The sequence below is a fragment of the Anarrhichthys ocellatus genome, unplaced genomic scaffold, assembly GCF_004355925.1.
Source record: "Anarrhichthys ocellatus isolate YVR2014 unplaced genomic scaffold, GSC_Weel_1.0 scaffold29, whole genome shotgun sequence".
Taxonomy (NCBI): Eukaryota; Metazoa; Chordata; class Actinopteri; order Perciformes; family Anarhichadidae; genus Anarrhichthys; species Anarrhichthys ocellatus.
Window position 1 is genome coordinate 2,876,484 of NW_022280059.1, and position 14,396 is coordinate 2,890,879.

General features: G+C 43.4%; 2 protein-coding genes across 6 annotated transcripts; one reads left to right on the forward strand and one right to left on the reverse strand.

Annotated features, from left to right (window-relative positions):
• Positions 1 to 1,294: 1,294 nt before the first annotated feature.
• On the forward strand, positions 1,295 to 11,508 carry LOC116392224 (rho GTPase-activating protein 42-like). 4 transcript variants are annotated; one of them, XR_004213322.1, is made up of 12 exons: positions 1,295 to 1,636; positions 1,817 to 1,891; positions 2,531 to 2,615; positions 2,794 to 2,852; positions 3,654 to 3,759; positions 3,982 to 4,141; positions 4,445 to 4,595; positions 4,854 to 5,258; positions 5,575 to 5,731; positions 6,944 to 7,006; positions 7,102 to 7,815; positions 8,084 to 8,168. XR_004213322.1 is itself a non-coding variant. In XM_031863457.1 (12 exons), the coding sequence occupies exons 2-12, from the start codon at positions 1,828 to 1,830 to the stop codon at positions 8,170 to 8,172; spliced, it is 1,419 nt and encodes a 472-aa protein (XP_031719317.1). In that variant the 5' UTR covers positions 1,295 to 1,636; positions 1,817 to 1,827; the 3' UTR covers positions 8,173 to 11,508. The 4 variants fall into 4 exon arrangements, 3 of the variants coding, with proteins under 3 accessions (XP_031719317.1, XP_031719315.1, XP_031719316.1); XM_031863457.1 differs by having other exon boundaries at positions 7,102 to 7,181; positions 8,084 to 11,508; XM_031863455.1 differs by having other exon boundaries at positions 7,102 to 8,175.
• pgr (progesterone receptor) lies at positions 8,526 to 14,390 on the reverse strand. 2 transcript variants are annotated; one of them, XM_031863459.1, is made up of 8 exons: positions 14,198 to 14,390; positions 13,532 to 13,641; positions 12,474 to 12,590; positions 12,061 to 12,366; positions 11,599 to 11,743; positions 11,301 to 11,431; positions 10,795 to 10,952; positions 8,526 to 10,682 (listed from the first exon to the last, which is right to left on the reverse strand). In XM_031863459.1, exons 1-8 carry the CDS (start codon positions 14,380 to 14,382, stop codon positions 10,527 to 10,529), a joined length of 1,308 nt encoding a protein of 435 aa, XP_031719319.1. In that variant the 5' UTR covers positions 14,383 to 14,390; the 3' UTR covers positions 8,526 to 10,526. The 2 variants fall into 2 exon arrangements, with proteins under 2 accessions (XP_031719319.1, XP_031719318.1); XM_031863458.1 differs by having other exon boundaries at positions 13,523 to 13,641.
• Between the last annotated feature and the right edge of the window lie 6 nt (positions 14,391 to 14,396).

Consider the following 14,396-nt stretch of genomic DNA (forward strand, 5'->3'; position numbering starts at 1 on the left):
CTCTCCAGTTCCGTCAGGTTGGATGGTGAACGTTGGTGGACAGCCATTTTCAGGTCTCTCCAGAGATGCTCAATTGGGTTTAGGTCAGGGCTCTGGCTGGGCCAGTCAAGAATGGTCACAGAGTTGTTCCGAAGCCACTCCTTTGTTATTTTAGCTGTGTGCTTAGGGTCATTGTCTTGTTGGAAGGTGAACCTTTGGCCCAGTCTGAGGTCCAGAGCACTCTGGAAGAGGTTTTCTTCCAGGATATCTCTGTACTTGGCCGCATTCATCTTTCCTTCAATTGCAACCAGTCGTCCTGTCCCTGCAGCTGAAAAACACCCCCATAGCATGATGCTGCCACCACCATGTTTCACTGTTGGTATTGTATTGGGCAGGTGATGAGCAGTGCCTGGTTTTCTCCACACATACTGCTTAGAATTAACGCCAAAAAGTTCAATCTTGGTCTCATCAGACCAGAGAATCTTATTTCTCATAGTCTGGGAGTCCTTCATGTGTTTTTTGGCAAACTCTATGCGGGCTTTCATATGTCTTGCACTGAGGAGAGGCTTCCGTCGGGCCACTCTGCCATAAAGCCCCGACTGGTGGAGGGCTGCAGTGATAGTTGACTTTGTGGAACTTTCTCCCATCTCCCTACTGCATCTCTGGAGCTCAGCCACAGTGATCTTTGGGTTCTTCTTTACCTCTCTCACCAAGGCTCTTCTTCCACGATTGCTCAGTTTGGCTGGACGGCCAGGTCTAGGAAGAGTTCTGGTCGTCCCAAACTTCTTCCATTTAAGGATTATGGAGGCCACTGTGCTCGTAGGAACCTTGAGTGCTGCAGAAATTCTTTTGTAACCGTGGCCAGATCTGTGCCTTGCCACAATTCTGTCTCTGAGCTCCTTGGGCAGTTCCTTCGACCTCATGATTCTCATTTGCTCTGACATGCACTGTGCGCTGTAAGGTCTTATATAGACAGGTGTGTGCCTTTCCTAATCAAGTCCAATCAGTTTAATTAAACACAGCTGGACTCCAATGAAGGAGTAGAACCATCTCAAGGAGGATCAGAAGAAATGGACAGCATGTGAGTTAAATATGAGTGTCACAGCAAAGGGTCTGAATACTTATGACCATGTGATATTTCAGTTTTTCTTTTTTAATAAATTTGCAAAAATTTCTACATTTCTGTTTTTTCTGTCAAGATGGGGTGCTGAGTGTACATTAATGAGAAATAAAATGAACTTTTTTGATTTTAGCAAATGGCTGCAATGAAAGAGAGTGAAAAATTTAAAGGGGTCTGAATACTTTCCGTACCCACTGTATATATATTTCATATACATTTTTCCAATCCCTTTTCATCATTGAAATGCATAAATTTAGCTTTCTAAGACTTTGAATAGAAATCCCCAGCACGCACATATCAAACACATACGTTGTCACATACGGCCCTCTCCACTCATTGACACAATAACTTGACGTACACCCACTCAGCTGACACAGCGGAGCCTTTCAGCATAAGGGCTGTGCGTTATTAGTCAGAGCACAAACATCTTGTTATTCCATCACGCATCAACCTTATTATGATGTTGTGTTACAGCGTTTCTTAATGAGGCGGGCTTTAACTTCGTGAGGAAGTGCATCGACCTGGTGGAGATTAGAGGTGAGGCATTTTAGATCTCCGCGCTTTCAACTGTCACCTGAGTGCAGCCTGGCTGTCATTATGAATAACAATGCGCTTCGTTCATTAGTGGACATGACGACACATTGCATTTGCATGAGTCTTAACTAAACAGAAAATGTTTGTTCCAATCCTTTCATTTTCCCTCTCATTGCCACGCAGGCTTGAACACAATGGGACTGTACAGAATTGGAGGAGTCAACTCCAAAGTACAGAAGCTGATGACCACAGTCTTTTGTAAGTAGCAAATAACATATGCTTAACACAGCTCAGTAGAATAAAAGTTCAAAGGAACTTGAGCCAAAATGTAAAATATTGTCAATGTTAAGGCTTTTCTTATTACAGTATTTCTTTGTGTTGTATATACATCCTCACATGTCATGTAGCAAAACTAACTAGATAATTCTGTCCTTTCCAAATGCCTGATTGACCGTTATGTCTTTCTGTGGCTTTTAAAGCTTCCGTGTATGAACAGCTCATTTATTTTGTCCACCATCTCAAGTTGAATCTGGAGCTTTGAGCAAACACAAAGTGAGCCTGCAGAGTGAGGGAAGAGGTCCTCCTTGTGGTGTGACAGCGTATAACAGCTGGTCCCATATTACTCTGTCATCGCCTTATTAGATGTTCCAAAGGTAATCCTGTTTGCATGAACATTTGAACAGGAAATGTCTGAGTGATTTATTCAAATCTCCGTGAGACACCATGCTTGTACGCGTGCATTCATTTCAGATTCTCCTCTCTAGCCCCCCCCCCCCCCACAAGAAGACAGACAGTGTTTTTAATGCCTATTGAGGCAACCTGTCAGGCCGTGTCTGTTTCTCCACGAAATGTACAGCTTGCACACTGTGGTAAAAATAAAAATGTGCTTTCTAATAGCATCCAGGGCACCCGTGGATATGGACCTGGATCCAGAGACGTGGGACAACAAGACTATTACCAGCGGCCTGAAGAATTACCTCAGGTTAGCTGCTCGTCCTCAGCTTTCAGGAATCACCATTATCTCCATAATACCTCTTTGAAACCTCCCCGGTGTTGGTCATGCATTCTGCGCTGCCAGTGACTCACAGAGAGAGGTCTCTGCATTCAAAAGACCTGTGTCACTCAGGGAACTAATGCCAACTGTTCTCTCCATTCACCAGGTGTCTCTCTGAGCCTCTGATGACCTTCAAGCTCCACAAAGATTTTATCCTGGCTGTCAGTAAGTCATGCAAAGTTACTACTATAAGTTACTACTAGGTAGTTATGACTAGATATATATTTCACCATTTGTTATTTTATTATTACACATAAAAGAGAGATTCTTGGTCAAATATAAGACATTTCCTCAGTTTAAATGTGGGGTGTTTGATCAAGTATGGCTTCATTGTATTTGTGCATTTGGATTAGAAAATCCCATATTTTTGCATTTATTTTGATCAGATTTGAAATTGTCTCGCATATTGTGAATTTGTATCTCAAACTGAACTGCGTGTCAAATGTATTCATTTGGAATGAGATGTCTTTGTGGGCGCAGCAGCCCAGGCCCTGACGGCGGGGAAGTGAAATGAGCAAAGACTGAACCCAATTTAAAAAGTGTCCGTCTCTGGAAATGGCTCCGTGCCATATGCATCACATAGCTCTCTTCAATTGGTTTAATCTCTACTCATTTGGGATTTTTTTTCTACACCTCTGGATATAGTGTCTCAAGTTGAATGTGAATTTGAAGAGCTACATTTGACATGTTTTTTTTTCACCACAATTTTAATTTGTTTTTTTTCCTTTTTACATACAAGTGTAATTGAAGTTGATAAAATTGAATGTTAAAAGTTGATATACAGCTTCATTCATATTGGCCGCACATTAATGTGACAACATGGTAATTACAAGACAATATTCTAACCCTCTGATCACAGTCCCTGTAATACAAAATATTACCATTCTAAAAGTCCATAATTGTCAGGTAGTTGTCATTTAGTGCATGAGCCACTTGATCAGTTTATATCCATTTGCCTCTCCTCAGAGTCAGATGACCAGAACTACAGGGTGTGTGCTGTCCATGCTTTGGTTCATAAGCTGCCCGACAGGAACAAGGAAATGCTGGAGCTGCTTATGAAGCACCTCGTCACGTACGTATCCCTGTAATGAATCCGTTACGCTGCAGCCATTTAACAAAAAAAAAAAAATTAACAGCCCTATGAGAGAAGATAAAAATTGCTGAGACAGATTAAATTGTCTTCACAGTCCAGGTACACCCAAATGCATTTGTAGGTGTTTCTAATACTGTCAGTATTAAGAGTTTTCGTTATCAGGACAGAACAGCATCTTACACCCATGTCCTGTACCTGCAGAGTTTCCACACAAAGCCAGTCCAACCTGATGACGGTGTCCAACCTGGGCGTCATCTTTGGGCCCACCCTGATGCGCTCACAAGAGGAAACCGTGGCCGCCATGATGAACATCAAGTTTCAGAACATTGTGATGGAAATACTTATCGAGAACTGCAGCAAGGTGAGCTGTTTATGCCTTTGCTCTTACACAAGCTGTTTCCATATTTACAAGAACACTTGATGCTTGACTACAAGACACTGAGCATGACACTGCATGCAGGAGGGCAGTATGGATAGCACCTTCTATCACGGTGCAGCATATGCAAATTGCATTATTGTTAAACCGTTGATATGTTACATTTCATCCGACAGTGAGAGTCTTAAAATACTTGTAACAAACCTCAAAAACAATGTGAATACCAGTCTGAACTGGTGAGGAATACACAGATTGTGTCATGATCAGTGCTCCTCTCTGGACCTCCAGATCTTTCACCAGCCTCCGGACCCCAACGTGCCCCTGCCCCAACCCCAGAGCCGGCCCGGCCCTCGCAGGAGCAGGGCCATCTGTCTGTCCACGGGGCCCAGGAAGCCCCGCAGCCTCTACACTCCAACACTGTGCCTGGCAGATGCAGAAAGTGAGTAACAACGCTGTGATTACCGCCGCAGGTCATCGCACCACAATTTCCGAAAAACCCCACCGGCGGCCTTTAATTAACCCCCAGACATCTGCACCACATTTCTGAAAGCTTGACCTCATATTAGCTCATGTTTTTTTTAAATATGTTGAGGTGGAAAGTCGGTATAGCTTCCAGATTAATATAATCTCTTTAAACCACAAAGTAACCTCAATCACTCAGCAGGTTTTAATGAGGGCCTTTTATGCCTCCTCTCTGGTCCCTGCATAGGTGACACTTTCAGCAGCAGTCCAAGCAGCACCCCCATGGGCAGCATGGAGTCTTTGTCCTCCCACTCCTCTGAGCAGAACAGCTCCTCCAAAACAGCCTGCTCTGCTCCGGCCAGGGACAAGTCGCTCCTGGACCTCCGCCGAACGCCGTCGCAGCTCTCGATCGGCCCCAGGGCCAGCGCCGCGTGGGTCAGCAGCCCAGAGTCCAGCTCCAGGGAGGACGCGGGGCGAACAGATGGAGAGTCGGAGGACGCTCTCAGCCTGTCCTCGGTGAGCACGGCGCCCAGGCTGTCTCCCGCCCCCAAAAAAGCCCCGCACTGCCGCATTGACCTCAGGCCAGCACTGCTGAACCGCTCCGCCGGCCCCTCTCTGAAATCACTGCATATATCCGAAGGTAGGAGAACCGCCGAGTTGTGCCGATCGTTGCTTTTGTTTCCTGTGCCGTAATGAAGCGGAGAGAAACCTCATGAAACTGTCACTTTCAGGACAGAATTCATAAACTAGATAGTTATATTGTCATTAGTTAGTCCTGCAGGACTGCAGACTGACAGCACTCACTTGACTACAGCACATTTCGAACAGGAGTGGTAAAATATTATTTCCATGATTTATTTGAGTCACTTGGTGAGTGTGTGGGCTGTTTTAGCATCAAGCTTTAATGTCTTTCTGTCATTTACCAGGAGACGTATTACTTGTTTGTCTCCCTCAAGGCCACAGAAGCTGCATTGGATCCGTCCAAAGTCTGTCAACACTGGAGCCCAACGAGAGTTTGAAGCCCTCGGAGCACCCAGACCTTCCCCCAAAACGAGGGATCCGCTGCAGGACGGAGGCCTCAGTCAGCAACGGCTACCAAAGGCCCGGCTCAGTGTAATGGCTTTTAAACCGCTAATCATTCATTAGAACTCGTACTGCCATCCATGAAATCTTATCTCGTGGACATTTGATTCATTGTTACTCACCTAACAACCAGTGCTGAATGCATTAGTGTAATCATTGATGAGCCAATTGTCAGAATATCAACAACAATTGTGATTATTGAGTTATCTATTGAGCAAAGACGCCAAACATTCAACAGGTTCAAGCTGGATTTTCTGCTTTTTTTTAAATCATTATAAATGTAATATTAGCTTTTTGTACTGTTTGTCTGAGAAAACCGGCTCTGGGAAAATGTAATGGGCATTTTTCACTATTTCCTGTCATTTTATAGACAAAATGATTCATTGATTATTCCAAAACAACAACAGACAGATCAATTCATAATGAAAGTAGTTGCTGGTTGCTGTCCTCCGATGCCTCTGGTAGTTTCGTGGATATACAGTTTATATAATGTGTTCATGTGCAGTTTCATGTCCCTCCACGAAAATAAACGCCAAGGCTCGAGGACAATAGTTCAGCAACATTTCTCTCTGTCTCCCACCCTCTCCCTGTCTCTCCCCTCTGAGTCATCAGCCTCCTCCTTCGTCTGTTTACGAGCGTTGAGCATTGAGAGGTCTCTGAGATCAGATGAGTGTGTGTTAGGAGATTTATGTCTTTCCCTCTCTGGTGGGAGAGCTGGCTTTAATTACGCTCTGCCAGCTCCGGGGTTGATGTGACCCAGCAGCAGTCTGCACTACCGGGACAAATAGATTGTTTGACTCGTCATGTCTTAAGAAGCCAGTCACACGGTCTCTCAAGTAGTTTCCTTGCATAGCACCCGCTCAGCTCGCCCTGGGCTTCTTTTGTCCCCTTGAGTCCGAGGTTGCAGAGCGCGGGGTCAACCGCAGCCTTGTTATATGGTTTAAGCTCTATTCAGCACAGCGCCGGAGGAAGGAAACCTCCCGTATTGTGTCGTTACCCATCGTTCACCTCAATTTAAGACAATAAAGAATTGTGGCAGGGCCAAGAGAAAGTGCACCGTTTTTGTTAGGTTTGGATTCCTCACCATGGCAGCATTGCATTTTATAGATAATGATACATCAAAATAGATAACACTTTTAGTATTTTACTTACCCTGATCATGTGATCACAGGTATTATTATCCAAACCAGCTGTTTATTTTACCCTTCATACAATTAAGTGGACTGAACTTTTTTGTTTCAGGGTCGCTGCCAGAGCACTGCTTTTTGAAACGGCCTCATCACCGCAGTCTGTTCCGGTGGGCCGGTACTGTACATCACGCCATCTACAAACAGTTGTCACCTAATCGATGCCGCCGTCGTCTCTTCAACTCCCCCCGTTTTTTTGTCTTGTCGTTACAGAGACGCCAAGGCGATGTATTCCTGCGAGGCCGAGCACAGCCACGAGCTCAGCTTCCCCCAGGGGGCGCACTTCACAAACGGTAAGCGGCGCCAACAGCAAGGCAAACATTATGTGCTTGGGATGACAGCTAACCTTCGTGCAAGAAGTGCCCACAACAGCACACAAGCCTCCATCTGTAGGCTGATTGGACACTTGGACAGAGTACACAACAGACAGTCTGCTGTGTACTCAACAGACAGTCTGCTGTGTCCTGGCAGCAGCACACAGCAAGGACTTGGCTAATCCCCAGTGTTTTGTGGAGGCATAAAATCATTGTTTTGCTCTTAGCACGACACCCCCATATGCACTGCTTGAAGTATATACACTTTTTTTTATTGCTTCTTTCCGTTTCCAAGAGGAGATGACTTGGCCCACAACCAATGCAGACAGGTCACTGTAACCTAGTGATGGAAGGCTCCAGTGCCTGTTTCCTTGTTAACATAGGCAACAGAGCCAGCAGCCAAATGCAAAAACGTCAACAAACGCTCCCCACCACTTAGCAGCAGGCAGAGTACTTTTATTCCTCTCGGCATTAACGCGCCGGTTTTCTCCACATCCTTACTCAGCAGATCTCTGCCAGATTGTTTTAGCAGATGATTTTTAAAGCTCTTCCTCTTCGTCGCGGTGCATCTGAGCAACAATTGACCTTGTTGTTTTCATGGCTTATGCTGAATGTGAGTGATTAAGAGAGGGCGATCCTGCCTTCATGCTTGCTAAAATACTCCGTAGGGACTGAATTCAAAGAGCAGGCTGACCCAGAGTCTTTTCAATCCGCCTTACATGTTTATTTTTTCTGCCTAATAGCATCTTTTTTTTCTTGCTGCCATTCAATAAGTCTGGGAAATAGTGTAGCCAAATACAGGCTCAGTGATTCTAATCAGATCAAGAGTCCACTCGTGGCTTCTCTTCAATTTCAGCATTGTCTGTCTTTTTGTCCTGTAGTCTACGCCTCTGTTGAACCCGGCTGGCTCCAAGCAACGTACGAGGGGAAAACAGGTTTAATCCCTGAGAACTATGTCGTCTTCCTCTAACAAGCTGGTAAACATTGCATCTTTTTCATGGCATCCATGAAGAACAGAAAAAAAGAGACGATACACGATGTGGCTGATTGTTGTAATGTTCCTATTATTGCTGGTAGCTGGTTTCTGCATAGTCCTAGCAGACACCAAGCAGGGCAGTAGTTGCTTTAGCTGTAACAGAGCTAGAAATCCCCAAAAATGTACCTCCCCTTTCTGTTATGACTATATTATGACATGTTTGGGGAATCTGCAGAGATTCACAAGGTTTCAGAAGAAATAGGTATGAGATTATTGTTAGATGAAGATATATTACCCGTCGACTGCACTGATGTTTTTAGCCTACAGAATTACCAAAACAATCACAATCAATTTCACACGTTTTATTCTCAGAAATATATTATCTTTTTAACTTTCCCCATTGTATCGACAGAACACTTTCCTCTTCATCAATGGAGGTTTGCAAGTTTTCTAAACATTCTCTATTGAAGCAAACTGTGATTTGAAATAGTGACGCTAATCTAATATATTAGAGTCTAACAGAAAAAGCAGAATGGGTTTGCACCTTAACGTTCCTGTTTGTGGCCTGTGATTGTTGTTCATCCACTGAAGCTGCTCACTGCTGCAGAGCACTTTCTGGTTAGCTACACGGTACTGTACTGTACATTCATGCTCATGAGTTCTTCTGTAGTTGCTAATCAAAAATATCTACTTTGTTTAACTGTTTATTCCTATAAATGATCACATCAAATATATGCCCTATGTAAAAAATGTTTTGTTTTTTTAAAATAATGCCATGAATGCTATTTTAATGAGGTGTAATGCCTCTTGTGGTACTGTACTCCCTGGTACACTGGTACACTAGTGTACCAGTGATGATAACATACATGTATCAGATTATATTATGTTAAACATACCATTTCATATTACAATTTTATATTACTGTCACAACATTTCCGAAGTATAAAGTCCATGATTATTGAAAGAAAAAAGTGATACTATTTCAGAAGAAAAAGCTCAAAAGAAAGAAAAGAATCAGCAACACTTTTACTTTCTCTGGTGGATGAAAATGTTTTTGGGGGAAAGCTTTTGAAATCTGGCACGTACCAGGATCATGATGTTCTTTTCTATTCACATATTTAAGAGTGCGAGGCGACCTTAAGCATTCATGCTGGAGTAATACTCCCCTACAGTCTGACTTTGTAGGGGAAGTGATATTCATATCCTAAATATGTAATATTTGCCATTCTTTTTTTTAATATATATATATATGGCAAGCTTGTTTCCTTGCTAATCATCTACTGTATTAACGGTGCATAAACATGTCCATAAATAAACAGCGTGATTTATTAGACCTGTGGTCCAAATTCTTTGTCACACTTGGTGAGTTTCACTTGTGCTCACTGCAGTGAGACACTCCAAGTTCAACATGTAAGACAGAATGAATAGTGGGAATATAGCGTGAGTGTGTTAACATTTGCAATGTAAAATACAGTTGTCTCTTTGTGCCCCTACTTTGTGATGGTTGTTTGTTTTTTAATCTGAGGTTATACTGTGATATGATGCAGTTCTCTAGTATGACATGAAAATGTATTTAATTACAGGTTTCTATTACTTCCACCAGGGAAGCTTTATATATATATGGTCACATTTATCTGTGCTGTCTGTACAGCTCAAAAAGATATGAACTGGTTTTAGTTGCAGTTAACTTTGAGTAATACCATGTGTCAAGGAGAAGGAGATCACTTGTTTTTATATGCTGATCCAGACATTTTAACGATTTTCATTGTGAAATGGGGATTTAGTTTTTACACTCACTTCAAATCTCTTGTTCTAAAATGAAAATAACACATTTTTTTTTTTTTTTTTAATCAAATATGTTTACAAATATCTTCCCAGTTTCTCCTCCCGGAAGTTGGTGCAGTGAGTCACCCTAAAATAATTTCATTAGTGGCAGGTTTCACTGTCTCCTGCATAACAATGTTGCTGAGAACGATGAATATTTGACCTTTTTGTTTGTATTTCTTTCAGCTTCTGTACAAAAATATCATCTAGTGGTTCTCAAAACCTACTTTTATCAGCTAGTTTGTACCATCTACACACAAGCGGTAGGATGGGAACGGTTGGATACACCAGAATTAATTAAACAGGAGCTTCATTGACTAGCGCTTCCAAATTTATAATATTCCGTACTGAAAACTATATTTTTAAGGAACGTGTTTCACCGATACAGACCATTAGAGGCCGTTTGGGAAAGTACAGATGACTGACTACAATATGTGAAGGCTATAAAGAATCCAGTAATTGTGGGGTGGATAACCCAGGCACAAGATGTCTCCGCAGATTTGTGACGTTGTGCGTTGTCTTCATCACTTGGTGTGGAACACCAGGGGCCTCACCATGCCCGCCAGGACTTTGGGAAGCTGGGAGGCAATGACCTCTGACATCATCTCTGGAAACTCCACTCTCATGGCGTCTGCCTGGATGAAGGTGCTCAGACAGTACAGGTTGACCTTTTTCACTATCTGTCAAAAAAAAGGAGACATTCATGTTTGTCTCGGTACTCATTAAAGTAGCGGTTAGATTAAGACGTGGGTCAATGCTGCTGTACTCGGATCTACGGAGGGGGGAGCGTACATCGTGCATGGCGTCCATCAGCTTGGTGAGGTGGTAGAATCGCTGTGAGCTCGCCACCAAGCCCTTCTCCCTCATGTGGATGGCCTTGGTCAGCTCCCGGATGTAGTTTTGTCTCATGTCTTCAAAAGCTGCCTGACTCTTGAGTCCCTCAAGAGGCACTGTAAACAGAGAGGACACTTATAAATGTAGAAAAAAAAGCTCAACAAACACTATGGAAATGCAACAGTCAACAATGGCCGCATTAGAGGTAACGTGCTGCTGTTAAAAACAGTGTTTTTCAGTCGGTGTAAAACTATGACTTGATGGCAGCTGCTACATAAATCTTGTCACGGTGCAGTCGCCCTGTGAATCACTCCCTTTATCGTGCAGCTCTCCAGTAGATGATCGTCAAAGCTTCGCATCTCTGTTTGCAACATTACGGCGGCGTGCTGTTAATTCAAACAAGAAGGTTTAACACAAAGTGAAAAGTGAGCCATCTTGAAGGAAGGCTTCAGGAAGGCCTATACCTGTGTTGAGTAATATTATGGCTTTCATGCAGAGAAATTCCTCGCGGGTCACTTGGAGATTAGCAAACTCTTGGGGGATGAACTGTATTGCCAGGCAGAGGTCGTAAATCGGAGATCTCCTCATTTGCTCCCTGATGGAAAAAAACAAACACAAAATGGTTCATGTTTCTGAAAAACCTAGAGCCTCCTTTTTTTAAAAAAATCCAAAATCACTGCTTTGTGAATAAACAACTGTAACTCTAAATCATCAGGAATGAAAAGCCAACTGAAACCGCCCCGTGTGATGATGGTGACTTACTGACTAAGAACCAGATCAGGTGCAAAGTATAAATATTCACTGGTGACGTTCTGAAAGGAGCGCCATCCGAGAGAGAACACCATCAGGTTCATCCACGAGTACTGGATGAGGGTCATCTGGTCACTGATGTGAAGATTACGAAACCCTAAGAAAGAAAAGAAGAGTTCATTTATATATATTCTTTCATGGTAGATGTAACCTGTAATAACATCTGTGCACCATTGGTGCATCACATTGGATTACCAGTACTATTATTTGTTTTTAGCTTTTCAAAAATCTTTAATTTTACCATTTCCTGTTACAAAGAAATGCTTTTTATATCACTTGGAATCACGTCTCTCTTAACCGATGAGTATAGCCTTCTATCTCAGCCAGCGTTTCAGTCTGAGACCTTCGGCGAGTACTGCCGGTGGTTCCTCTTGGCGACAACTGTGCTGACCCTGAGCTGCAGAGAGCCGTTACCTGGCAGGGCCTTGGACCACTTGACGATCCACAGCAGCTGCTTCTCGCACAGCCTGTTGAGGCTGTTGAGCAGAATATGCGGACCCTCGGACTGACTGCTGTCATAGCCGGAGTACACGGTCTCCGGTTCGATGTTTTCCAGGATATTGAGGATCTGTTGGGAGAGTTGCACCTCACGGATGCCCGGTATGCAGGACATGGAGGTCAAGGACTGGTTGTCGCTGGACATGGCCAAGTGGGACTGGAACATCAGGGACGGGGCGAAACTCAAGGCTTTCAAGGCCCCGAAACGCTTCAGCTTCCTGCCTGTGACATGAGTGCAAGGCTCGGTTAGATTGGATGATAACAAATCACAAAGCTTTCTCCATCAATGCCAAGTGAAATCCAGAAAAGCAGCCCAACCAAATGGTTACCTCCGAGCATCATTCCCGCTTGGTAGCACTTTCGGAGGCGGCACGCGGGGCAATTTTTCCGCCGAATTTTGTCCACAATGCAGTCATTTCGCCCAGCGCAGAGATAGCTGTGATGGCCTGTTGAGCGGGAAAGGGTACAGACAATGCACACAATTTTAACAAGCATTTCATTTTTAAATGTGTATCGTAGAGGAGAGGCACATAACGAGAGAGGCGGGAGGAGAAGTGCCGAGGGGTTCTTGACTATTAACATGGCCTCTCCATCCCCGCTGAGGCAGCGCTCTGAGGAGAAATCTGAAGAAGGAAATTAGATAAAAGTGAGGCTGCGAGGACAGAGTGACACGGCCGTGGTGAGACAGAGTGACTCTTCTCTATCTCGCGTTACGAGATAACGAGAAGAACAAGTCCAAGACGAAGAACACAGTGAACGCTGGTCAATGTGATACTGTTGCTAATGACCTTTTAACAACGACCATAGAAGGTCAGTCACATTTGATGTGGCAACTCCCTTTTAATAGTGTATTTTATTTATTCCTTTTTATCTTTTATTTTATTGTATTGGGAACAATGCCCACTGATCCACGGGGGGGGGGTTATCATAGGAGACACATTTTCATTTGCAGGCACCCTAATATTCAAGTCTTGTACATTATAGAGCATGTATAATGTAATATGTTACCATATAAGAGTGGGAATGAAACTACACATGCACCAACAAAACAAATAAGTCAACTGTCTCAGTGTAGATTGGAGTAGGGAAATGAAAAAACAAAGGGGCAGGACTATTAGAACAGGCGTGTTTGATCAGCTGTCACCGGCCAGATGTTAAAAGGTTCTTGAAATAGAACACTTTCTGGGAAAAAAGCAGTTAAACTGTCTGCTGTAGCTAATGGGTTTATTCCCTTTCATAACAGTCCCAATACGATAAATATGTGGCTTGGAAAATTGTAGTCTTAGAATGTGTGCTTAAAATGATTTGGTAGATGGAACACAACATTTATTAAAATTATTTGGTCGATAGAAGACAACATTTCCAAAAGCAGCCTTACTTCGCTCACCTTCAACTGCTCTCTTAAAAAAGACTTTGCAGCTCCCGCAGGTTAAAACTCCATAGTGGCAACCAGAAGCCTCATCACTACAGATCACACACAGTCTCTGAGGTGGCATACTGAAAGAAAAGAAGAAACATACATTGATGAAACTGGAGATGGGTCCATTCTGACTTATAGCAGAACACCTTGATCTTAAACCTTAATATTAACTTGATCTAAGCTTAAACTTTTTTACATGTATCAACTGTACAGTACTGTACATTGAATAGGTCACATTAAGGGGTGAATCATCTGAGTTTGATCCTCATTAGATGTAAGGCAAGAACTTTAATGAAGCTACAGTGACATTAATGATTGGCTTGTTTAACCCTTGAATGAATATGAGTTTAGATAAAGAGAAATAAGATGAAGGTGACTCATAGTCAAAAGTTTGTTTCGTTCCACTTTATCTGACTCAGAAGTGGACTGACTTATGAACGGGCAATTAAAGCAAATCAACACGTTAATGACTATCTGATCATGAATGTATTAAGGCCTATGATAAGTCTTTTCTATCTATTAAAGGTTCACTCTCATTGCAAACTTCTATTCGAACGTTATGGTTGACTCGTTGTTGATTAAACAGTTCAGATGTAACATCACGGGGAACGTTTACATTAATGAAGTCATTACCCGGGGAATGCGGGGAAAGGTGATAGGTTCCTGTGGGCCAGGGTCTGGGCCTGGTTCTGCATCCCATCGTAGCCGCCGTGCGCGAACAGGTCCTCGGTCACCCCCGCGGACGGACACCAGTACTGGGGCTCAGCCGGAGACATCTGCGTCTGCCAACGGGGGACTTCGCTCTTGTACACCGTCATCTGCTGGCCCATGA

Excerpts from the sequence above, each read along its gene's own strand:
- LOC116392224 (XM_031863455.1), top strand. The coding sequence starts at position 1,828 with ATGGGACTGTACAGAATTGGAGGAGTCAACTCCAAAGTACAGAAGCTG. Across the intron at positions 4,596-4,853 it reads GTGCCTGGCAGATGCAGAAA|GTCCCTGCATAGGTGACACT; the intron begins GTGAGTAACAAC and ends GCCTCCTCTCTG. Across the intron at positions 7,007-7,101 it reads CAGTCTGTTCCGGTGGGCCG|AGACGCCAAGGCGATGTATT; the intron begins GTACTGTACATC and ends TTGTCGTTACAG.
- pgr (XM_031863458.1), bottom strand. The coding sequence starts at position 14,382 with ATGACGGTGTACAAGAGCGAAGTCCCCCGTTGGCAGACGCAGATGTCT. Across the intron at positions 11,432-11,598 it reads CCTGATCTGGTTCTTAGTCA|GGAGCAAATGAGGAGATCTC; the intron begins GTAAGTCACCAT and ends TTTTTCCATCAG. Across the intron at positions 10,953-11,300 it reads CATAATATTACTCAACACAG|TGCCTCTTGAGGGACTCAAG; the intron begins GTATAGGCCTTC and ends CTCTGTTTACAG.